Here is a 26,665-nt window from a genome sequence, read left to right as displayed (position 1 = left end):
TAAGTATATCATCAATTTATTAGTATATTGATCTTATATTAAGCCATCTGTTGTGGGTTCATGTAAGAAGTATTCGGTAGAGTGTGTATAGGTTCATAGGACGCTATGTTTCTATTTCTAAATTACAATGAAATGAATATGTTTTTGTAAATTCTGATAACTCACGTAATGCTATACATTTCTAGTATTTTAGGAATCTTTATAATGAACGAGTATAATGCAAAAAGAGTGAAGGTAAAACAGTTAATACAAAAAGAAAGTCTTCAATATAAACATGCAATAGTACAAATCGAAATAGTGAACGGCTACGTAGAGCATGAAAAAATTTGCGTATCAAGTCAGAAATCTGAACCATCAAACCTATACGGTAGTTGTTACGTATATTCCATGCTACGTATATTCCACATATATATAAAGTAACGCTCAATGTTTTTTTAACTCAAACATTTATATGGTCGTCATTGTCAAGAGGTCAAGATCTGTTCTTCAAATATTGGAGATTTTGGTATATGCGTGAAGAATCGATGATTTTGTTAAGTACTTGTTAACTATTATGTACTGTTTCGGTGAACTATTTGCGCGTGAATCGCTGATTCCGTTACCCCAGTGCCATCAAAATAGTTCGACTAACGTCATACACTACACAGTTTGCATAAATTGTAAATGTAAGGATGAAACTCAAACTATTCAGTGGTCGTAGACCACGAAGAACCTTTAAATGGCTCAAAGGTCCATTTTAAATGGTGCAATATGAACTCTGCAAAATACAAACAAAATAAGCAGTGACGAAAAGAATGCTGTTGCGTCTAGAATCCGTGATATGTTTGCAAAAATCATAACCTAACCAGTCGTTATGCTGTGATTTTGCTTCATTCTTTACCCGGACAGCAGTAGGGTCATGATACTCTATCTATGAGCAGAATGTTTTTAATTGTCGAGCTAGACCAACAGAAATATTTCCTATTTGCTTTGAATTAGACTGTAATATGATTCGTTTTCAGGATGTCGTCGCCATGAACCCAATAAATGTCATAAAGTGTCCTACTTTTTGCCTCAAAAAATTGAAAAAGTTATTGTTGAGAGAAAACGAACCTGCGTTGATCGTGATGGATTGCTGTCTTCAATTTAACCCTTTTAATGAGGTTATATAAAATTTCTAAATAACGATGGTCATACTAAATTTGTTGAAAAGTTTTGCGATAATTAGCACGTTAAAAAATGTCAAAAATTCAACAAATCTGTCCAATGGTTCTGTGACCTATAAGATCACAAACAATCAAAGCTTAATACTCTGGTATGACAGTACATTTTGAATGGATAGGAGCTTAAACGGGTTCAACTGACCAAAAGTCGTAATATATCAATGGCGCTCCAATTGCAATGAACTCGTTTATTTTATGATATGACGGAGATATCAAGAGATACCATTTAACAGGAAAAAATCACCAAGCACGGGAATTTTGTTTGCGAGAACTTGCCGCGTCTTTTATAATATATATATAAAGATAAATGGTGCCAGATTGGTAGAGGTTCTTCTTGAAGTATATGTCTTATAGGACGCGCATTTCACCTGTGGCATCTATTCAACATGCATTATGAAATGAAGTTACATTTTGTTTTGCATATTTTTAAAACCTACAAAGAACAAGAAAATATAGTAAATCTACCACATTCTCCATGTCACATTGATAAATCTAGACGTCTTCTTCTCATAGTACATGGCGCACTTGCAGAAATTGATTGGTAAAAGTTCTTCTTGAAGTGAAAATCATATAGGACGAGCATTTCACCTGTGGCATCTATTCAACGTGCATTATGGGATGAAATATGATGCCTGATGTTCTTGCGTAAGATTTGCACCAGTTTGTCGACCGTTTTTTTTTCTCGACAAATACCTCATTGAACTACTGAAACCCAGTTACATTTTGTTTTGTATGTTTTTAAAACCTACAACTAACACGAAAATAGTAAATTTACCACATTCTTCATGTCGTATTGATAAATCTTGACTGACAGTTGTCTTCTTCTGATGATACATGGTGCAATGACAGAAATTGATCAAGGTCACGGTCAATGTATCGTGCGGTTGGGGAAGATTGTGTATTGGAAGGCTGATTGATACTAAGAGAAATCTAATCAGAGAATAACTCGAGGAATATAATCTACAAATTGCAGTTATCAGAATATTCAATGTTTTTAATGAGCATAAAAGCTGTAAAGCTAAAATACCAGGTTACCACTCATCACGAAAGAAATTAGTTGGGGTCAGTTAGTTTAGGCTAGAATAGTATTTCCATATCTATTCATAAGCAGAGGAAAGCCGTCAATGCGACCTGAGGTGAATTTAGATATAGGTTTCAATATTTTGAATATAATTTGGATTGCGTCATATATATATATATATATAAGTTTTCAATAATATAATGTGTGAAGCGGAGTATGAGTATCGTATGTTGGAAGACGCCGATTGTAAAGTGGTCACTGATTTTATGGTCGAGTATTTTGTTGGCGGAGATCCATTGACAACCCATTTGCAGATGACACCGGATGAAGGAAGACTCATGTTTGCACCCTACGTTAAGGTACGGGTACCTATCTTGGGTTGCTCGTGATAGAGTACAGAGAATATTAATCTATATTCTAGACTCTTAGACCTCCCAAGGTTCTAGCTCTTCAATAGCGAAATTAGTTTTACCACTTTTCATCATTCTTTATATATTTGCCACGTTCAATATTAACGCTGTCCCACCTCATTGATCCAAAAAGTGCCCCGTGGTTTAAGGATTATATTTTATTTTAGCCGAGGCGATATTCAATAAAAATATCCGATCAATATTTTCAATTCAGAAATTCGTTCGGTTGTATAATCCAGATTCTGTTTTGCATGTATCGCAGTTGAAATATTTTTTGCACATGTCCCGATTGCTTGATTGCATTCATTAGTTACGAAAAACAAAAATACCAGGTTCTTGTTTTACCATCATGTTCTATTCAGAATGCTCTGTGGCAAAATGTTAGTATTGGTGCATATCACAAAGAAACGGGTGACCTTGTTGGAATCGTCATCAACTTATTGGGGAAAAACGAATCTCAACTACCTTCACTACCTTATGTTAATGAGAAACAGTCAATAAGGATCCGCCAAGACCACGAGGTAGCACGATGAGTGTGTTTTGCCTGCGTACATGTGATATAAACATGGTTTTTAATTCATTCTCTTTCAATTAGGAAATACTGTAAGCATGTACAATCTGCCTTGATAATTAATATTTTGTTGTAAAATATCCATTTTATATTTTAGTTTGAAGATAATCATTCAAGAATAATTTTTAACATCAAATTATTTACGATATCAAAATAGTTTTGGAACGTGTCCGGAAAGTTCGCCGCAGGAAATTTCGCCGCATAGGAAAATTCGCGCATGAAAAATCGCCACAAGAGCATTTTGCTGTAAAACAAGTATTTGTTATGAAAACAATTAGGTTTATCAGGGTTAGGGTTTGATTTAAATACCGAATCTTTTTTAAATAAAAAGGTACTTCAAAAACCTAACTGTTTTTATCATAAAAATTAGTTTTACATCAAAATGCAATAATTGTGTTTTATATTCAGATGATATTATATTTTTTTGGGACGAGCTTGACAACGACGCTTGGCACCACAAAGTACATGGAGCTTTTTTTAACAGCTGTGAGACCAGATAACAAACGGAGGGGTATAGCTACCGAACTCATTAAAAGGTAAAATCAATGTTCATAAAATTTGAAAAACTGGCTGCAGAGTTTAAGTCGCTTTAAGTTCAAAGCGAGCGTCCATGTTCTTAGAATTTTGTAACATATGAGTTTTCTTATGCATGTCTATATCACGCCTAAAACCATACAAAAAGTATGATATCTGAATGATCCCAGCAGAGTTTGATTAATTACATTAATTCACCTCAATTACCATTACTTCCTTAAATGTTTCAATTACATTACAATTACTTCGTGCAAAAAATATCAAATTACAATTACATTTACAATTATAACATTTTGGTTTGTATTTACATTTTCACTTGCTCAAAAACTGTTGGATTGCACTTGATGAAAATTAGGCTGCGAATGGTTTCTGAACCCAATAAATTTCTTCTTGCCGCATAATAGTTACCCGCAATTGAAAAAACTCTTTCTGACGGGGCTAATGTTGCTGTTAGTCACAAATATTCCTTGGCTAAAAAAAGCAAGCGTGGAAAATTCTTCTGATTTTTTCTTCCAATACATTGATGGGTCTTCATCAAATTGCAAAATTTCTTCCACCAAATAGCTATCTACTTCACTTTCTGATTTTCTGTTTTTTTTTTTTTTTGAATCTTCTGCCATTGCTGGGAAGAAGTTTGAAAAAGGTCTTGATAGGTGGTTGCCTATGATCAAGCTTAGCCTTCATCGTGTTTTCCTGATGCTTTCTTTCGAAGTTTATGTATTTAGGATATAGATGGGGAGAACATCTCTCCAAGTGCGTTATCGGGGTTGACGAAGCATTGGTTGAGAACTTAAGTATCTTTTTGCAGTTGTTACAGCATGCCTCAGTGCTGCTCAAAGATTTAAAAAAAACTCTGACAATGATGCAGGAAGTGGTTCAACACAGGTTTCGGAAGAGTTTGTTTGATGTTTATCCATTTTCAAAATACTAAGATTTAGTCTAATTGAAAGTGTAATTGAGCCAAAATTTTAGCAAATTACAATCACACAGAATGAAAATGCCTCCAGTATATTACAATTGCATGAAAAACTGTAATTAATTACATCAAGTACAATTACAATTGATCCAACTCTGAATCCCAGTATGGAATCACACATTACGGTATGGTTTATAAAAAAAAATAGTATCTATGCCAGGGTATAAACAGACTCTCACCGACGCATTATCACTTCATGTCAATCAAATTGAATTCTTGCTAAAACCAGTGATAATCTCAGCAGGAATCACGTCTAGAACACAACTTACCCATAAATATTCGGTTTATTAAGGATTTTTTTATCTACCTTTTTACGGCCTTGTCCAAAGCGATGATATAACAATAACACGCGGCTGTGTGGTTCATGGTGCTAAGCGTTAGGAATACGCTCGCCACCGCACCGCTAATTACTATGCGTGGGTTTGCAGGTTCGAATCCCATGCGGGATAGTTATGTGCGAGAGGATCGCTGGACTCCTCGCCGCCGTAGGGTGGTTCACGTAACCGCTGGTCGGTTACGACTTCCTCCACCATCGAGTCCATGCTTCCGAAAAACAAATAACTAACTAATCCCATACCCGGCATGGAATGGTAATAGGACGAGACACCGTGGTTCGCCATATGGTTAAGCCGTCTTATCGGCTTTCTTCTCCCCCTTGATAAATATGTAAATTCGTATCCTTATCCTAAGAGAAGTCAGTTAGCTATTGGACACAAATTTCTGGTATTTATGAAAATTATCTTGCTTTCATACAGGACCGAAAATATTGCTCGACAACGCGGAATGAAAATAATTACTGCTATTTGCACAAGTGCTTATACTTTGAGGGCCACGCAGAATATTGGATTTGAAATTAAGAAACAAATAACGTATGCCGATTATGTTGATCCCGTGACAGGCAACAAAATTTTGGAAAATATGGAAAAACCACATGTTTTGTTGGCCATGATATATAAGAAACTCAACTAGTCATTTGGGTATTGGCTATACTTCGTGATTGTAAGGGTATACTCTGACAATGATTCAATGTAAATATATTTTTAATTCTATTAAAGGTATAATATATACAGTATCTTCAATGTAGCAAACAAATACCTTTTTCCGATGCGTGGAATTGCTGTTCACATTGCTCAAAAAAAAAAAAAAAAACGGGCATTTCAAGAGACTTCTCATAAATTTACAATAATCACATCATACCAGGAAAAAATCAAATTTTGAAGTGCTGTTGTGTAGTCTACAGTACACAGTTGGTCTGATTTGTAGAGTCTAGTCCGATGGATCGTTTTCATATTTTTGGTAACTTGTTCTTGTTGTTCTTCTTCTTCTTCGTATCGTTTTGAAAAATCGCTTTTCTCCTTGATTACTGGACCAATTGCTTGAAATTTTCAGTGAGTGAAGATTATATTTTTCGCTCGATGGCTTTTTATTTATCGTTTTTTTTTGTGTGCTATGACGCCATCAAATTTTGCCACTATGTGGCGCTATGTGGTACATATATTTGAGCATAGCTCTCCTGTTATCTCAATAATCGTGTACGTCATACGAATTGAAACTTACATCTATTTATTTCAATCTGTAACCAAATAAACTGGGAAAATGAATTTCAATTTGACAATGATAGGACGAAACATTTTCTTGAAAGCAAAAGTTGTGTAGTTTGATTTTACGAACATCATTATTAGAATTTTGTAACTTTGTTTTCATGATTTTACTTTCGATTGGGGTAAATCTGGGGGTCGATACGTTAATGCTATGTCAACAAGATTTGATTCTAATGTTGAGGTCAACAGTATTATTTCCATCAAATCTAAACAAAGTCAATCAGACACGGGGAGTTAAAGCGAGACGACATCTAGGATGATGCTGTACTTAGGTGCACAGTAAAGAATCTGATACGCAAATTCTATTAACACACTATCAAATACTTTAGTGTCCCAAAGTTCATCTTTATAGTATACTAGGAATCTCATTTCTGGCAATATGCAAATTAACATTCGGTGAACAAATCAGTGCGGTTCAGTTGTTACAAAGATTCCCACAAGAGTTGAAAGTTTCAATGTATGAAATACTGAATGCACCCAGTCGTGAATGCCTAAAGAAATAGATTAAAGCCTTTCGCATGAGCTCGAATCCTTATCTCACCATAGTGGATTGGTATTTGAGATTAAACAACAGACGACAAGGACTCAATATGAATATATATATATAAAACAAGAGAGCGAGGACACGGAAGCCAAAGCGAAGTAATGCGGGTATGCAATCATTTATAGTAGACTACCGGTACGGTACCGCAGTACTCACGACTTCGTCTGGCCACCAGATGGAAGAAACGCGGAATCCCCACAATGTGGGCAATTTTTAGTTTTGACGTCGTCATCGCAAACAAAAAAACGAACACCGTAGCGCCGACAGAAATTTTTGAAAAAAATAAATAAAAATAATAGCCCTTTAGCGAAAATACAATCTTTAACCACTGGAAATTTCAAAGCAATTGGTCCGGTATAGTTAATGAGAAAGCGATTTTTATCATAACAACAAGAATGAAAAAAAAAACTAATGACAAAATTATCTATTTAGGGCAGGGCTGGGCAATTATTTTTACTATCGGGCCACATTGAATATTCAAAATGCAGTGGCGGGCCGGACGAAGTAAAGCCAATTGTGCGTTTTCAATGCATTTCATTACACATTTAAATAAAACAAAGTACTATTGTACTCCGTTATTTTTATTTAAATCACAGTTATTAAAAATAGTTTAAAACATAAATATCGCGATTTCGAGACAATACATAGTATCAGAGAAACGTCACGCTTGCAAAACAATGCCGAATTTTATAATTATTGCTAAAGAGTGAGTAACTATGAGGAATTAAGACCATGCCTTCGATGGCCAAACATTCGTGATTCATATAACTTTGTTGTCACCATAGCATTTTTAAAGTAAACAGGGGTCGCGGAAAATTGTAATGCATTGGAAGGCGTTGCGAAATTAAAAGTTTGGAATGCACTGCTCTAAAATACAACGTCTATCTGCGTATATAAAATGTGAGATAAACCGCCGGAATATACTTAATTTTGATACCTATTTTTGCGATACGGGTATGTTTAAAATGCATTGATATGGGCACATTAAAATGTCTTGCTTTGTTGTTTTAAACTTAACTCGCGATTGCTTTGACAAAGTATAATCATTACTACTCTTAAATACCACCGCATGCCGCGGATATAAAAATCTATTGGCAACTTATTGGTAAATGACACCGGAGGAGGGACGAGTCATGTTTGGACCGCACGTAAAAGTACGTGCTAATCAGACAAGGTTAATATAGAAATTTACTCTTCAAGATTTCTGGTTGAACAGTTGAGAAATTTTGACTACATATCGTCGTACAGTAGTGTTAAATATTGTGTGGGAGCTGAACTCTGACTTCTTGACTACCGCACTTTGTAAATATAATTTCAGTCTTTTCCTATGAAAAATTGCAAAGTGACATTATCAAATTTTACTTCAGCGTTTATATGTCGTCATCAAGTTTCACGAAAACTTACATGCATTCCGCCTCAATGTAAAAATTTAAAAACTAAATTTTCATGGTTCTCAAAAAAAATTTCTAAATTTTTATCAATTTTGATATACTTTATATAAACCGAACTCGTGAGTATTGGTGCATATCACAGAAAAATAGGTCAACCTCCTGTAAATTTAATAAACCTTTTGGAGGGAAACGAAGATAAACTGCCTTCACTTCTTTACGATGTTGAAAAACAATCAATAACGATCCGCCAGTGGTGACCGTACATTTGAACCCACGTACATTTGAACCCATGTGTATATCCGCGGGTTCATCTATAAGCGGGTGCTAAAACCCATGGGTTAGGGTTAGTATGGGTTTAAATATCCGCAAACCAAAACAAAATTCCATAGGTGCAATATATGCAGGTGCAATTGTCGTGGGTTCAAATGTACGTGGGTCTATATGTACGGAAACCATCCGCCAGTATCACGAGGTAAAAAGGTATAATGTGACTCGGCGGTGTGGCGCATCGTGCTAAGCGTTAGAAACACGCTTGTCACAGCACCACTGATTACCGTCCATGTGTTCGCATGGTGTATACCAGGGGTGGGCAACTTCTTTAGTCGGCGGGCCAGATGTGGGAAAATGAAGTCCTCGGCGGGCCGGATTATTACATGAATAGTATTCAATATCTTAATCACATATCTATTCGCTAATGCAAGAAAGAAAATTATAAATCGCGTTTAAAAAACATTATGCTGCCTAGCAAGTTTTCTGTCCAGTTCTGTTGCTCTAGTTTGCCGTTTCACTGCTGATATATTATTGCCATAGTTTCCATGTTTCGTTACTCTGTACTTTGACCACACAGTAAACATACAGCTTTGTTGCCAACCTTTGTAAAAAAAACTTCGGTATCCAATCTTTGTTAAATGCTCGACACTCTCTGTCAACTTTACGTTTCTTGGGATATTTCATGGTTAATAAAACCTGATATAAAATCTATTTATATTTAGAATCTAAATATAACTGATAACAGTAGCGGGGAATGTTTACAACGCTCTCTGCTTTTTTGTTTAACAAGTGTGCTAACGCAATGGACCTTTCCCCGAGCATCGACTTCCTTGTTTACTTCGTGACATTGGCCAATCAGCAAAGTGCAAAAAGTGACGTAACAATGCCCCCTTTTCGCATCCGCTCAGACACTTTTCTCCCTCAGACAGATTTTCAGGCGTGATCGTAAACATTACTTCGTTTTTGAACTTTATTCGTCAATTTTCAGTTGTGTTTCGGAAATTTAAATATATATCAGATAATTCAATGATCACTCTGTCTTCTTATGAGTTTTAATTTAATTAGTGTAGAAATAGCTGTGATAGACTGGGCTGACATTCTTTATCGATACTTTTGAAAAACAGATTGTTGTATGCGATGCGATGAATCATAATGATGGTTTGAAACACATACCCCATTTTACACGCGCCAACTCGCGAAACCACTCTTAAAATAAGCCCCGAAAATTTTGCAATGGTAAAGTATAGAAAGAACTTTTCGGGGGTCAAAGGTCGGGGAAAGGTCCATTGTTTGTGCACTAAGCTAAGGCAATTGTTTATTTCACTAGATCGCTCTGACAGTGCGGTGAGAATAGAGCGATCGGCAACTTCCAGGTATGATGCGTCGGACCCCATTACAGAGTGTGGTTGGATACAGTCAGCGGGCCGGTCAAAATCTCGTCGCGGGCCGCACCCGGCCTGCGGGCCGTATGTTGCCCACCCCTGGTGTATACTGTATAATTACGTGCAAGAGAATTGGTGGAATCCTCGCCGTCGCATGATAGTTCCACGTAACCGGTGGTCGGTAACGGTCATACATCTAACACTAAAACAAGCGGTTAGGGCCAAATATGTGGCAATGAAGATGAATTGCAGTAGATGTTGCCAGTGGTGGGATTCAGGTGGTTCGCACAAACTCGTTCTTGTAATGTCATGATAATCAGGAACCCGTTCTTGTTTTTTGTTTTAGTTTGTCATGCACTTCTGAAATAAGGTAACTTGTTCTTGTGATTTCGATACAAAAGAAAATCCGTTCGTAAAATATGAATTCAATCACTGGAAATAAAGCGACTTACACTAAAATCCGTTATCTAATCATGTTTCGGTTTTTGTTCTGATATCTGTCTAAAAAGGGAAGTGTGATAGAAAAAACAAACGTCTATGTTCAATGGTCAAGTCTAGTTGATATAGTAGGGCGGGGGAAGATAGACACACGGGGTTAGATGGACACTTTTTTTCAAATTGACCTATTGGCGACATCTTATGGGGCTTGGTTCTGCAAATGCCATTGCCGAGTTCGTTGCTAAGGAGGGAATTCGTTCTAGCCATTTCGGTTCAGCGCTTGGCGTAGTTCGTCAGTTGTGTAGCTTTCCACGTGGCTTGTGATTTTTGAAGGGTGAAAAAAGGGCATTTAGTAAGGACACGTTTTTCTTGGAGGCACTATATGCTCATTTTCAGCGAAGGAACTCTGAATCGCGCGTTTGTTGGTAAGTTTATACTTACTGACAATGATTTAGGACTAACTGAGCGACTTGTGCCATCTAGCAGCTAACTATATCTTTCAGCATGTGATCATGTAAAAATGGGGGGGTTATGAGGGGGTAATAAATTTCTTGCGTTTTTCGGTTTTATATTTACTTTGACCGTTCAAACCCGTTCTTTGTGAATAAGATACCAGAAAGTCTTCTTTTTAATTTTGTTATTGCTTTTACCTGTCAAAACACTTCTTGGATAATCTCAATAATCTTATGAAATTATGGGGGGGTGGCCATCTTACCCTTATGTACTATCATGTTTTTCCAGATGCAAGTTTTGGATGCACGGGAAACAGAAAATCCTAAAGAATGTTGAGAAAATACCAAAGAATATCAAACAGAGGCAAATAACAAATAGAGACTAAGATGTACCATCTCATGAGGTTAACACCACGACAGAGGTAGAAAGTGTCACAAGTGAACCATGCTGCTCTGTGCTCTCTAACGATTTTTTCAAGTAGAACTTCACCAGGAGTTCAGTTAGTTTTTGATAACGTCAGTGATTCTTTGAGGCAAGAAAATAGCAGAGATCTGATAGCACCAGTTCATCATTTGAATATATTTGCCTCTTCCAGTAGCCACTCAGAGAGCCAAGAGGCAAAGAAAGCCATTCAGGCAGGAATTAGAGTGTTAACAAGTGAGAATTATGTAGCCGAACTGTCAGCACTCGCAGAAACAACGCCACCTAGCTCGTTCAGGAAAACTACAGCACTCGCAGAAACGATGTCATCTAGCTCGTCTAAGAAAGTTGCAGCTCCCAGGAAGAAAAAAGAAAATAAACGTAAGAATGAGCGACATGAAAGATATTGTTACAGTAACCTCTGTGCTGTCTGCAAGGTCAAATATTTTGACGACGAAGAGGACGAGGGATGGATTCAGTGCCAGAAATGCCAAAAGTGGCTTCACGATATTTGTGCCAGGATTTATGGAAAACACATTGTGTCCTTCCAATGTGATGACTGCTCTGCTTGAAGCTTTTTTGTATAAATATTTTCATTCGAATGTAAAATTCCATGACGATAGCTTTCATGCTATCCCAGATGTTCTTTTGGTGTTATGATTAAAATTTGTGTGAAAGTATGATCAAATAAAATTTGGCTGCTTTACTAGGTGGTGTTTTATCATACTTTCGTGAACAATTATATGGGTTCACAACTTCAAGAATTTAAGGGGTAAGATGGACATAGGGGGAATTTTCGAATGCCCCAAAAAATTTTCCAAATACATTGCATATTTTGATATTCTGATAAGAAACAGAACGCAATACTAGTATTTTGATGCGATTTTATTACATGTCCGTCATATCCGACCATATGTCCAACTTCCCCGAATTTTTTTTTCGCTCAAAAACGTTTCTGCTGTTGCGATGGTTGGAGACCGGCGGACGCCGCCGAGTGGCTAAAGAGTTCAGCCCCTTATGTTTGTACTTGCAAAGTTTTAGGAATATTTGAAGAAAGGTTTTCGAAATATAGATAATTTTCAATAAGGGGGGCCATCATCCCCCGCCCTACTATATCAATAAAAAATCTTCTTCAGTGCCGTTTTTAATAATAGATTTCCCAACGACTAATTGTGTTATCTGTTAGTAAGTCCCTTGATACCTTCGTTAGCGTACTAAAGTTTTTTGGAATATTAGGAATAACCAGGACTTGACGATGAGGGGTGTAGGTTATGCAAGTGGTTCCGAAACTTTTTGTTCGTGCGGCGCCAAAGTATCGAAGAAAATTTACGGCGCACTTGCACGAAGAAAAAAAATGCTGCTTTTAAATAAAACTCAATTTTATGATCATGAATGTGTACCTTATACCTTAGGTCCGATTTGACCCTAAGGTGAAAAATAAGGCAAAATAAGGGCGTACTTAAAAATAGGGAAGGATATTATAAATAAGGACAAATATATTTAATAAGGCACACGTGTGAAATATAATTTAAATATGTGGACGACATGGAAGTCCTGGTTGTTCATATATAGGATATTTGAACTCACGTTTTGCCAATGACAAAGATTTCGCAAAATGTAGCTAGTATGCAGCACTCATAGATAGCCTATCGGTGATTTGTACAGATACAGTATGTATTCTGCATCAATTTTCCTCGGAGATTTCTAATCGGCCCATCTATATTCAGATAATATTATACTTCTTCAGATTAAACTTGGCAGAAGAGGTTGGCACCACTAAGTACATGAAAATGTTTTTGGCAGCTGTGAGGCCAGAGGACGGAAGAAAGGGGATATCTACTGAGTTTCTCAAAACATAAAACTGATTTTAGTTCAAACTAAACAGAGCTACGATAAATTGAGGGCTATGATATGTAAAAAACTGAACTAAGTTCACCTCATACTTTTAGCCATATAATATTTGCATTCGAAAGCTCATACTCTTGGAAATATTTACCAACACCCCCAAATAGATCATGTTGTCAAAGACATTTTATAAATAATCTCAAATATATATATTTTGGCGACAAATTTCCGCGAATACAGTTTTTGAGAACCAATATTCTGTAGAATGTAATTTTGTGTGTTGCATTTTTTGGACCGACTTTTGGGGGACTAACGATTTTAACGGAATGAATTTTATTGTTTTGTTAAAATGGAAGTACATAGTTTCGCAAATACGGAGTTTCACAAGAACGTATATTCGCGAGAACGGATTTTGCGTAGGTGCGCAAGCAGTCATTATGCCATCAAAAACTTATGGTAGAATTGAAAATGACTCGGGTAAAATAATTTTCTCGTCAATTACTAGATAGATCACCTTCATTAGTTGAAGAATAAAATGCCCGTCTGAATGATACCACTTGAAGATTTTTTATTATTAAATTCAGTATTTTTGTCATCTTGTTGTTGAAATGGAGGTCCAAAAGCATCTCGTTGAAAATTTTCCTTAAATACTTAAAAAAATGCATCGTTATCTAATATCAAATATATTTTAATCAGTTATATGAATTGTAGAGTATATGTCCTGCAGAGAGCCTCTAAGAAGCGTTTTATTTTACATTTTTGTTTTTAAATATGTGTTTAGCAATTTCAGTGCATGTGCATAAATATCCATGCATGTCTGTCTAATGGGTCGCCCCTGGATTCTAGGCTATTTTGCCTTTTCATTGACAGCGACTGCTCACTGTCGGACCCCAATGCATTCCTTCGAATGTGACTGGGATTTTGGGCTGTGGCAGGGTTTGACTTCCCCAAAGGAACAAAGTAAGACCCGCGAAGGTCATCGAGTGCTGACCCATTGGGTTGAACTTGTTGCAGTATAATACTTGAATAAAAAAAAATATATATAAATATGAAGCAATTTAAATATAAGGAAAGAAATGAGGTTAATTTCAGGTAAAATAAGCATATATATATATCGGCGTTGTCTACTTACAAAATAAAAACAAAACATCGACTGCTTATCATAATGTCGGCCACAACTACCTAAGCCTAATTTTGTTCGAATTTATTTTAGGATTGCATGCATAGGTTCGGTTAGAATATCTTTCATTTCCACGTCCTGCCGTCACAAATTTGCTAATTATATAGTTTGATGTCATTAATTAAAAGAGTAAGTTTAAAATTTGCTTCAACTAAAATCAAATTACAAAGTGTCACGCATTTATTTTCGGTTTAAAAGTGTGTCACCGCTAAGGATAACCCTTTGTGGTGCACCCTACACAAAAAGTTTTGTGAGCACTGGTTTGTTGCATAAATTTCATTCATCCTTTTTATTTAGGTTTTCTGACATAAACAAACACAAAAAGTGAACAGACAAACAAAATGCAGAGCTACCTGGTAGGCGAGCACAACTTAAAATAAAAAAAGTAGCTACGTGCCCACCCACAAAAAATTAAAAAAAAGCAAACAGTTCTTATTAACGGACGCAAATGTTACGCATCATTATCCTTACTAAAAAGCTATAGAGCACCAAGTTTGCTGAAGGGATCGGTGGAAATTCACACAGAATGAAAAAAGGCCGCACATGAAAAAACAGCAAAATTTAGGTAGATAATTAAGTGTAATAAATTTCTAGCTACTTCTTTCGTCATTGATTTATGAAATTCAACGATCCACATGTCCGTATTCAATCATGGTTTATTGAGAGATCGCCAGGATTTATATATAAATGGAGGTGATTTTGAATAGTTGGATGCTGCAAATTCTAGATTGTGTGTAGCACAAATCTAAATAAGTAAAAAGCTATAGAACACATCTTATGCTTTTATAAACACAATTATAATAAGTATAAGTTTATTTCGACTCCATAATCAGCAATAGACGATAAAATAATTGATGAAAACATAATAAATAAAACTGATTATAAAATCGGGAGGGCGAATAAAACCTCAAGTAAAGCGTACAGATTTTAGGCGGAAAGGTATTGATCAAAGTGACTATAACACTTTATAGAAACTTTGTTATTGATGAAAGGAGTAGTACGTGTTCGCTCATCCAAAAGTATTAAATTAATTGAGGCACGCACACACACATACACAATCACCGAGACACGGAAAGAAAGAAAAAATTATACACAAACAAATAAAATACAAATGAGTAAAATTTTTGCCACACAAATTTAATAAATTTTATGAGGATTGCCAAATTGGATACCGAATTAGTCAACAAGAGTTATATACTGTGGATAGAAAAATATTTCTCAAAAGATATCGCCAAGCTGATTATAATTGGAGTCACCTAATGCCAAATTCCCCAGCCAGAATTGTCATGTTGGATCTATGAAGAGGTGGGCTAAACCTGCTTAAGATTAATTATTCAGGCAGTACAATACCGAGTGAGTTAGCCTCCATGGCGAGTTAGCCTCCGGCCTCCACCCTTTTAAAGTCATGGATTATAGCTTGGGAGGAAATTTTATTGAGGTTGTTTATCACTGGGGCCAGTTCAGATTCATCACGGATGATCCATCAGTCTGCAAGTTTTGTTGATGTATACCCTTTTTATGTTGAATTAGCTAGTTTTTAAATTGATCATCATGGTGTCCTAAAAAACGAAGTATATTTCTGCGAGTACAATACTCAATGATTGCAGATAAGGAGACAATAGAACTAACTAACATTCACAACAAATGAACAAAACAAATAATAAAATGCATAGTTGAAAGGCAGCAGCAAGTTTGGAATATTGAGAACATTAAAGTGTAAAATTGCAAAATCAGCAAAAAAATCCCAAATTGATGCATTGTTGTGATAAGTTTGTGAACAATACCAGCCTACGGTAGCACCAACGACTAGCATACCGGTAGCACGTAGCCAATGACTAACATACCGCACGTAGCATAGTATTCCCACTCTGCTCGACAGCGACATTACGAGATTTTAGTTTAACACACAGTGTCGCTCGTGAACCCAAATAAACGATCACTTTGCCCTGCCCGACGAAATTATGCATTCTCTGCAATGGGATAAGATAGGATTTACATATTTAGTTTGTATAGATACCGGACATAGTTAGTATCTTGCTGTACCAGTGTTTATAATGTAAATGCTTTTGTCCCAGGTAATGAGATAGCTGTATGGTAAGATTATTATGTCTTAATTTATTAATAATAGTGTAAAATATTCATTTGCTAATTGTCATTTTTGTTTTTAAAAAAAAAATTAAATTAAGAGATTAGGTCAAGGTAATTCTGTAGTCTGGTAATTTTGAGTTGCATGGACATCTTTGTATTAGTGTCTCATTAAACCAGGAATACTCAATTCCTCCTCGTCATCAGAAACAAACACTGTAGCACTGCTGCACTGTGAAAAGAAATGACAGAACCAGATTTTCGTGAGATAATCTTCAAAAAACTCAAAGAACGAAATGAAGCAAATGACCGGTTTGCAGATCTCATACAATCACGTAAGTTAAAACTGGCATACTATACCAGACCCATCATACAGTCATATTTGCAAGTGCAGTTTTAAGTATTCTATGGCGTCTGCAGCTGCCGCAAAACCACGGCGGTATTTCCATACCATGGCCGCTACGGCCAAAGCTATGGCGACTGATTTTTTAGCTGCCACAAACCAATGTCCAGCTGCCGTTACCGCGGCAGCAAATTGAAAACCAATGGTGAATGGCAGGTAAAATTTTGCTGCCGTAACCGGCAGGTGGGCCGTAAGGACAGGGCTGTCCCTTATGGTGACAAATATTGGGTAAGTTGGAACGTTTTTCTTATGGATACAGTCTTGATAGATTTGGGGTTAGGGTTAGGGTTTAAGAAGATATAATTCCGCATGATCAATTAGAATTTGGTACATTAGTTTGTGATTATACCGTTAATACTGATTACTGAATACAGAATAGCGCTATAAAACCATGGCAAGAGCTGCCGCGGTTCGTTCGTGGCAGGAGCTGCCATGAAGTGGTAAGAACTGCGCCTCCATATTTGGGACCCATCATACTGAGGGCCAGGCTTTCAGATGAGTTAAATCTGAATAACTTTCGCTTTCATTTTATATATTTCCAGTCGGATATTTGCAGCAAGAAATTGTGCTGTTTGGGCATATGGGGCCGCATCACTTTCGAACCTCTGGTCTAGGCAGTCGACCGTCTTTGCGGGGATGTAGAGTCAGAGCAATTGTAAAATTAAAAGATGGTGTTATGAACAAGAATTTGACAGTTATTGCGATAACTCAGAAGGCTTCATCTACGTTTCTGCACAACATAGACTATGATTTTCTCAAATATAATTTTGTAATAAAAAATTGCTCTACAAAAGTACTCGCAAGTTCTATTTGCCAATTTGAAATTTTTCTCCTAAAAAAGAAAAAAATGGTGATTTTCCAGTCTCTAACAAAAACTGCAAAAGTGCCTCACAGTTTTCACAAAAAAGTGCGCCTATAGTGAACACTGGTGCCTAATAACTTTTTGAAGATCTGATCATCAAATAAATTCTTCCATGCTTGGTTGCATATGACATCTTTTTTGAGGGCGCAGTTCTTACCACTTCATGGCAGCTCCTGCCAAGAACGAACCGCAGCCTCTCTTGCCATGGTTTTATAGCGCTTTTCATTATTCAGTAATCCGTATTAACGGTATATTCACAAATTCATGTACCAGATTTTAATTGATCATGCGTAATTATATCTACTTAAACCCTAAACCTAACCCCAAATCCATCAAAACTGTGTCCATAAGAAAAACGTTCCAACTTACCCAATATTTGTCACCATCATGGACAGCCCTGTCTTTACGGCCCACCTGCCGTGGTTACGGCAGCAAAATTTTACCTGCCATTGGTTTTCAATTTGCTGCCGCGGTAACGGCAGCTCACAGTTTGTGTGCAGCTAAAAAGTCAGTCGCCATAGGTTTGGCCAAAGCGGCCCTGGTATGGAAATACTGCCAGGGTTTTGCGGCAGCTGCAGGCGCCACAGAATACTTAAAACTGCACTTGTCTTTTTTGGTAGTCGCAAAAAGTTGATCAAAAACTGTAGGAACTACCCCATTATTTAATTAAATGAATTTTACCATATTGAATCGTATTTCAGATAATCAATTATTTGAAGAGGTTGCTGGACTTCGACATGACAATTTTCAACTTAATATTCAGCTAGAAAAACTTAAACAAGATAATTTGGATTTACAAGTGAAAGCTGAAGCAGGGTACTTGTTTTTTATTTATTATCACACAGATAGGATTACGGTTGGATATTCCGAACAATCCTAATATACCAGACTGACAATTCGTAGGATTATCACAGTTCGACTAGGTTGTTAAATTATTTTGTCAACTATGATAACTATGGTAAATAAATATGTTTCGCAGTGTAATGCCATGTGTGAGTGTCGATGCATTGAAAACAAATATCTTGTTGACTATGCCCATTGCCCATACTCTTCATGCACTGATCACTAACGAGAGGGCTTGTTCTTCATATGAATAAGCTATCTTATTAATAACCTTCAAATTCCTCAGGGAAAATATAAAAATACTTTTATAACATCATACTATGCTAACCTCATTTATTTCAATATGTTTCCATTCTTATTTGCAATTTTCAGTTATAAGTTTTCATTTTACTGATAGGTGTAACTCATAGGTGTGGAAGTGAAGGTTTTCAAATATGTTATTCTTTTCTGTAGTGGAGGAGCTGAGAAAAGTGAACGATATGTTGCGATAGAACGGAAGTTATTTAGAGCTCAAGAAGAATTAACCGAAGTTCATCGGACAAAAGGAGCAAATGCTCAACAACTTTATAATTTAAATCTTGCTTTGCAAGAAAATGAAAAAGAAAAAAATGTTGCCAATGATAGGTATGTTTTGTTCATGAAAATAAAAACAAACTGGTAAATGCATAACTGTGTTGCACATGCAAAAACAAATTTACATACCAATTGTTTGTTATAAACTGTGTAAAGCAATTAAAAATTATGTTGATATGGAAAAGTCGATTTTAAGAAAATGTAATATTGAAGTAACTTTTTCGGTGAATCTTTTCTTTTTTGAATAGTGCAAAGTAGAAATAAATTGACATGGACATCTCCGCTATTAGGCATGTCAGTGTCTTTGTATACTGATTGCTTGTGATTTAAATCTGAGAAATTTTAATAAAAAAATATTTTGTATTTGCAGATTACGAGAAAAAGATGAAGAAATCAAAAAACTCAAAGAAGAACTTGAAAATCTTAATCAAAAATATGATGAATTATTTCAGGTTGTTTTCCGATAAATATTTGCTTCCACGATTCTGATTTTTGAAGAATGAAAATTTAAATCGAGGGTTTTAAAACAAATTTAAAAAAAAAAAAATTACAAAGTAGCTGGTTTTCTGATCAAAGTTTGAAGTGATTCACCAAAGTGTTTCAATAAAAAGTTAGACGAGTTTGAAAGAGTTTCACTCTTTTGGGTTGACTTGACTTGTTTTTAATTAAATTTAAAAAATATTTCAAGATTATTTGGGATCCTTAATAATTAGGTTAAATGGAACAAATATATAGAGATTGCTGTAAGCTAATTTTTGGTAGAATGCTAGATTTAACTAAACTAATTCACTCTGCAAATAGTGTTGAGTTACAATATACTCAATATTGTATTCTAGTAAAGCACGTATATGATATAGGAAGATTACTCCTATTATGAATGATACTTGATTGAGGCAAGCTTAATAATAAGGGGTGAATTGTCTTGTTAGTTTAAAAAGTTCTGTCTCTGTGATATTCATTGTTATATGATTCTTTTTTTTCAGGGAAATCAAACACTTCGAGATGAGCATAATGCTCTACATTTGATGTGCAATCAACTGGAAACAAAGCTTCGAGATAGCCAATCAGAAAATTCTGATCTCGTTCAAAAATTACTTGAAATAAAAAATTTGCAAGCGGAGCAAATTGAAAAAGAAAGAGCCAATGTTAATATGAATAAGTAAGCTTGATAAACATATTGTGTAGCAAATTATGTAGGCCTAACTTCAGGTTCATGTTTATAAAAGGATGGGATCTATTTAGTTTCGATATATCGTAATCATATTTTTTCCAAACACGTTGATTTGACTGGTGTCAGAAATGACAACATGATCCAGGTCATCACTTTCGCAACAGACTTACATGGTCACTGACCATTGGTCAGAATCTCCTTGTTAAATTCTTTGGTCAAAATCCTTTTTCATGATCTCTGACCGGATGGTACTTATTTATACGGGGACTTGACTCTACAGTTTGAATAAAACCGAACTTCAACTCAGCAGTTGATGACTTGGCTTTCTCATTGATTAATAAACCGGAATGTTTATCAAAGAGTTATGTTATAGAAATATAAATGATCAAGAGTATCATGTTTTATGTCAAATTTAATTGCACAAAAAGTAAAAATAATATTCTTTTGTAACTTTTAAAATATCATACATTATATCATTGAAGTCGTACTTTCTGTAACAGAAAAAATTCTATGACTGCTACAGCGACAACAACAACAACAACATCTGTATCAACAGCATTACCTACCACTACCAGGTAAATATCAGCAGAGTTATATCCAGGTAGATGAGATTAGAGCAATGATTGTCTGTGCTAAATTATGGACTTGAATTCTAAATTGTATATTTTAATACCCGGTATATTACAGATGAAAGTAGTAATTTGATATCTCTGTATTTTTATTTTAATATTATTATATGGGTTCGATTAATATCTATTTTCATGCTTCAACAAAAGTTTATAACTAATATTTTTAGATAGGCCTACTTGAGGATTTACTAGTATTAGCATAAATAGAGTCATATAGTTTTTAGTTCTGGATTCTGGATGAATTGACGAAATTCAACTTGTGGCTTGACCAAACTTGATTTGAGATTTCTAAAATTTCCATACTTCTATAATAGGGTGATCACTAGACCATTACGACCATACAATAATGTACGGTAGACTCACAATAATAAGGATTATAATAAATTTTTTTCTTCATTTTCCAGCAATGGATCACCTCCATCCGCAGACGGGAGTCCACAGAAAAGATCTGGGTACTTACTTTATTATAGATTGCAATTCAATTATTTTTTTTTGTGTAAATTACCAGTTTAACGTTTCCAATCATTTCATTTTTGCTTATACAGCTTTCACTTCTGTTAATAACAATAGTCAAACTGTGGGATGTTTTGGAGGCTGTTTATTGATTTATCCAGTCTTACATTTACTAATATCCATATTCCAATTACATGAATACAAAATCCAATTTTCTGATTAATCTATACTGACTATTCAACTGACAAATCATTATAAATATTATTATACGATTTCCTATTGTTCAAGTCATATTGTAATGCCACTTTAAAGTGCAGTTATGTCTGAATAATCTGATTAACTCTCTCTGTAGTTTTCCTTTCTCTAGGTTCGGAGAAGCTGTTTCAGATTTCTTCAGGTGACATATTGATTTATTTTGTTTCAATTAATTTGCACATATTAAATTTCACTTTTTTATGCAATTCATGTAATGAAGGAACTGAGTATTTAGGACATGGTTCTTCAACCTTTTATATGGTGGTATACCTTTTAAAATTTTTCAAGAAAATTGTATGTATATCTTACAAATACCAATGTATGTTCAAGGCCTAAATAAACATGAAATTTTGAGCACAGATGGTAAAAAAAACTAAAGCTAACGATACTGCAATATCACAATGCAATCTAATGAGCTACTGTCCATATGTTCAAGTTGTACACGGTCTATATTTGACTGAGGGCCCTAGCGTCAACAGGAATCGTGTTTAACTTAAATCAAGTGAAATCAAGCCGAAATCATCAACCCAGACACCTGCATTATCTATATAATTTGTGATGTAACAATGTGCTCAAGTCGGTTTTGCGTAAACGACATTTTATATTTCATGTGTGCCGCGTTAGCATTGTTGTCTCCATATGAATATTAAATAATTTTATATTAGAGTTTAGAAGCCCTGACTTAGGCTGTTCACCCTTCGTATACCGTTTATTAGTCGTACTTATGATTCGGTATACACTTGGGTATACCCTATACCTGGTTGAAGAGCGCTGATTTAGAATACAGTGCAATTGAATAGTTAGAATATAACACAATGCATTTGACACTTCTTTCACATCTCACCATTATGCCAACTGGGTCATACATAATCTTCCCAATTATGACAATTTCTTTTCTATCAGACCAAAACCAGTAGCAAGAACTACATCTCAGGAAACAGGAATAGAAACTCCTAGGTCTCCTGCACATCAAGGATGTCTTTATGTCACTTTACCCTCAAGAAGTAGATGTAAATGGGTATGAAACATATTTTGTTTATAATATTGGCCACCGACAACTTCGTAAATAGTAGTTTATTGCTATGTTCAATTGTTCATTGATTTTGGAAAGTTATTATAGAAACTTCAAGAAGTCACTCAAATATATGTTAAACAGTGCTGCATTTATTTGTGTGCTCTTTCTTGAAACTTGTACTACAAAATAAAATACACTTCAATAGCAAAATTCTCAAAAAGATTCCCCAAAATACAGGTTTCACCTATCTAAGTTAGGAAATTTGTTGTGTTATTGGGCTAAACCAGATAGAATACGATAAACCTTCTATATTTTTATCCGGGAAATACAATGTGATGGCTTATTAATCATATGACAAACTACGACATTTCCATATTCTAGTATTATTATTAAATTTTGTATCGACTAATTTTTATTCAAATAGCGTAATAGCAGTTAATTATCATCAAGTTTTTTTTTAAATGGAGTAAAATTAAACATACAACTTCTTTCATATCTGTTGAATGGCATTCATGTCAGATTTTTTATGCCCATCCGAGTAGACATTTCAAAATATATTATTTCATGAGATCAATGTTAAATCGAATTGGTGTATTATCCACCACTTTTTTTTTGAAATTTTTCACTAGAAGAAAAGTATCTGTTACCTTTTTTGGTTAAAAAATCTGATTTTTATATTTCAGAAAGCTCACGAAGGAGAAGTATCTTCTGTTAAATTTTCAGCATCTGGTGAAATACTAGCGACTGGTGGTTCTGATAAAGTAGTCAGATTATGGAGCGTTGTGGGAGGTTTGTCTAAATTAAATATTTTTAAAAATGAGCTTCCAATATTTCAAAATTATAATATCTTCACTACAGTTACCGCTTACCGGTATGTCATTTAATTGAATAATATTGGCGTTTTCTAAATCTTGAAAATCTCTGATTCAATGCACACGGCAGGATGATATCCAAATGCTTACTTACTATTATGATTGAATATGCTTGTAATTAAAGTAATTAATTTTCAGGTGATCCAAGTCTGATCATCTTAAAAAGTGAATAAGATGACCTCTATTTTTATATTTTAGAAAAATGCATGATGGAGCACACACTACGAGGTTGTAATGGTGGAATAACTAATATAGATTTTGATCCACAGGAACAATTATTAATTGCGTGTTCGAGTGATTATGCAGTACGATTGTGGACAATGTCTATCCAAAGATTAAAAGTAAGTTGAATATATCTGAAACCTTCACTCTGTTTTCATTGCATCGAGTTTATGATATTATCTACATCAGGGGTCGGCAACCTGCGGCCTGGGAGTAAAACCGGTCCGTGAGTGACGCTTCAATGAATTACAGCTACAAAACGGCTGTTTTCACGATAATATTCTTTACCCAACAGAATTTATTGTGAGACACGTGTAGACTAAATTATATTATAACCGAACAATTTAATGACCAGATACTTGTTCAATGAGCCTACAATTTAATTATAACTATACATTAATTATTAATTATAATTATGGCAACAAAACGCAGAAAAGTTGATGCTGAGTGCAATGGGTTCAATGGCGCAGAAAATATTCAATGCAATGAGAAAATAAAATCTATATTTCATTCGAGAGATGTATCACTGCTTGATTTTTATGAAAAGTAATTTATTGAAGAAATTCTATGTTCAAATTTGACAAACCATGCGAAAAAATTCACATCGATGTTTGGAAGTACATATGTGTGCGAACAGCGAGGATTGCTGGACTCCTCGCCGCCGTAAGAAACAAATATCTGGCTAACTGATCCCGTACCTGACATGGACTAGTAGCCTATCTAGAGGAACGCCATATGATAAGCTGTCATATCGCCTTTCCTCTACCCTGGGATAAATATAAAAATCCCATCCTATCTAATTTTTTACACTATTACTGTAAGTAGCCAGCATTCATTTTATCTTCAATAAATATTCCTCTTATATGTTTTACAGTTGACATTAACTGGTCATCAAGGCAAGGTTTTATCAGCAAGATATCTTGGTTATGGTCACCGTCTTGTCTCTGGCAGTAATGATAGAACAGTTAAAGTTTGGGATCTAAAAAGTGGTTCCTGTGTTAAAACATATCTTGCCGGTTCTTCATGTAATGATGTTGTCACAACAGATCAATCTGGTGAATGCGTTGCAAGTGGTCATTTTGATAGGAAATTAAGGTTTTATGACACAAGGTTAGTCATTGTTTAAATGTTTTTCTTATCTTCTACTGTGAACAAATTGAAAATACCTCAATAGTTGACAACATTTGCCTGAACCGGCTAAAACATTCAATTTCAGAATTTTGGCTTAATACTAAACATGAACAACCATACCAGCATTTATGGAACAACCCAGGCCCAACTATGTTAGTGTTGACTTAGGGTGAACGATATGGGCCCAGGCTCCAATCCAATTCTCGCATCCACGACACAATAATTCGGGTAGGCTGTGCGGAGTCGGGACGATTGTAATCTTTACAATCATAGTTGCTTTATATGTTAATATTATATCGCATTTTAGGAGTGAAGGTTTGATAGAAAAGCATTTTGTTTTCAAAGGTCTGGTTCGTCAGCAACTTCAGAAATGTCATTAGGTGGCAGAATCACATCACTGGATACACCACTCGATAAAAATTCTGTTGTCTGCTGCACCAAAGATCATACATTAGAAATTATTGACTTAAGGAAGAGATCAGTGTTACACAGCCTGAGGTTTGTAGAATTTGTCAACTAAATTGGATGTATCTAATGTATATCCTCCCATGGGTGCTTGTTCACTTTTCTTCAGGACAATTTTCAAATAAAGGCATTTGAACGATGTGTTGCTTCTCAGTAATTATTGATAAGAACATACACAACAGGAGTTTAACTACTGTTGACACTGTAAATAAGACATGGTGCATCATAGTTATTGAGGTTATTTTGTCCCAATAGCCAAATTCCTCCTTCTTTAAGCTCCTTAATCAAGGCTGTGTGGGGTCTGGGGTGTTCATTTTCAGTAATTACATCATTAATCTACTTTTGCAGACAAAGATTTATTAACATTGTTACGATATAACATATTCAAAAAATTCAATAATACCCAATGTACCATCATGTGTTTATTATTACTGCGCTTTTATTTATTCTATGAATCATTTTTTAATCATTGTGACATTTTAGTGCCTATTTGTGTATGCTAGTCGTTTCCTATACATTTTGTTTTCATAAAGCCATGACTACTTCAAAGTTGCAACAGATTATTCGAGATGTGCGTTTAGTCCAAGTGGAGAATATGTTGCTGTCGGATCTTCTGATGGGACGTTACTTGTATGGAACGCCTCAAGTGGAGATTTGGAAACCACTGTGCATGAGCATGAGTGAGTTGTATTACTAACTTATCCTCCAAAAAATTCTGGTTCAGAACAAAGAGCTGAATATATCGGAAATATCAGTTTATTTTTAGCCAATACTAACACAATACCTATATATCAGTACATCCCTAGTGTGCTCTCTCCACTTGGCAAAAATTTTGGTGTAAACTGTAAAGTATTTATTCATCTGATAAAATGTCACAGTTGTGTGATAATACAAACATCGAAACATTGCCTGATTGTATAATTGTTTTCAATCCTACTGAGTAATCATATAATTCATCATTAGGATAGTGGACAAAGTTATTCAGGTCATTTCTTGCACCAATCTATAAAAATTTGATTTTATGAATCAAAATGTAGAAAATTTTTTTAAACATTTTGTTGAAATGGGCACAAGAAAAGTATATTTCAAGAATTGTAGCAGTCATGTGCATGAGTGTTACTTCATTGCTTTCTGAACATAACAATGTGGGTAAAGTGATCCTGTTTTTTAGTGATCCTGTTATATCTTGCTCATGGAATGGTGGAAATCTTATCACTGGGGATAAAGCACGAAATTGCATTTTGTGGACAGATGTATGAGAAACGAAGATTTAGTTGTGTCTTGGTTTCCTCATGACCCTCATTCTTGAGAAGAGCTATCCGTATGAATCCTACAGTATCTGACTGTATGCTGACTATAGATTTGGCAGGTTCATATGATCAAGTAATTTTGTTGGAAATTGCAATTACTGATCTTACTTCAATTGCCTCATTGAGTCTAATTCGAAA

At 35.2% G+C, this 26,665-nt stretch overlaps 2 protein-coding genes across 2 annotated transcripts; both read left to right on the top strand.

Annotated features, from left to right (window-relative positions):
* The first annotated feature begins 2,446 nt into the window (after window positions 1–2,446).
* LOC120346239 (uncharacterized) lies at window positions 2,447–5,730 on the top strand. The gene is made up of 4 exons (XM_078114963.1): window positions 2,447–2,582; window positions 2,996–3,154; window positions 3,613–3,740; window positions 5,470–5,730. Exons 1-4 carry the CDS (start codon window positions 2,451–2,453, stop codon window positions 5,681–5,683), a joined length of 633 nt encoding a protein of 210 aa, XP_077971089.1. The 5' UTR covers window positions 2,447–2,450; the 3' UTR covers window positions 5,684–5,730.
* Window positions 5,731–16,167: 10,437 nt separating this feature from the next.
* Window positions 16,168–26,665, top strand: LOC120346206 (autophagy-related protein 16-1-like). Its single transcript, XM_039415890.2, has 16 exons — window positions 16,168–16,313; window positions 16,504–16,658; window positions 18,290–18,404; window positions 18,885–19,055; window positions 19,375–19,456; window positions 19,988–20,163; window positions 20,676–20,750; window positions 21,209–21,256; window positions 21,610–21,654; window positions 22,416–22,530; window positions 23,211–23,316; window positions 23,598–23,740; window positions 24,496–24,731; window positions 25,098–25,250; window positions 25,751–25,897; window positions 26,389–26,665. The coding sequence occupies exons 2-16, from the start codon at window positions 16,568–16,570 to the stop codon at window positions 26,474–26,476; spliced, it is 1,791 nt and encodes a 596-aa protein (XP_039271824.2). The 5' UTR covers window positions 16,168–16,313; window positions 16,504–16,567; the 3' UTR covers window positions 26,477–26,665.

This window comes from Styela clava, chromosome 8 (genome assembly GCF_964204865.1).
Source record: "Styela clava chromosome 8, kaStyClav1.hap1.2, whole genome shotgun sequence".
NCBI lineage: Eukaryota > Metazoa > Chordata > Ascidiacea > Stolidobranchia > Styelidae > Styela > Styela clava.
The sequence above is the reverse complement of the archived record's forward strand: the minus strand, read 5'-3'. Positions and strand labels throughout refer to the sequence as shown.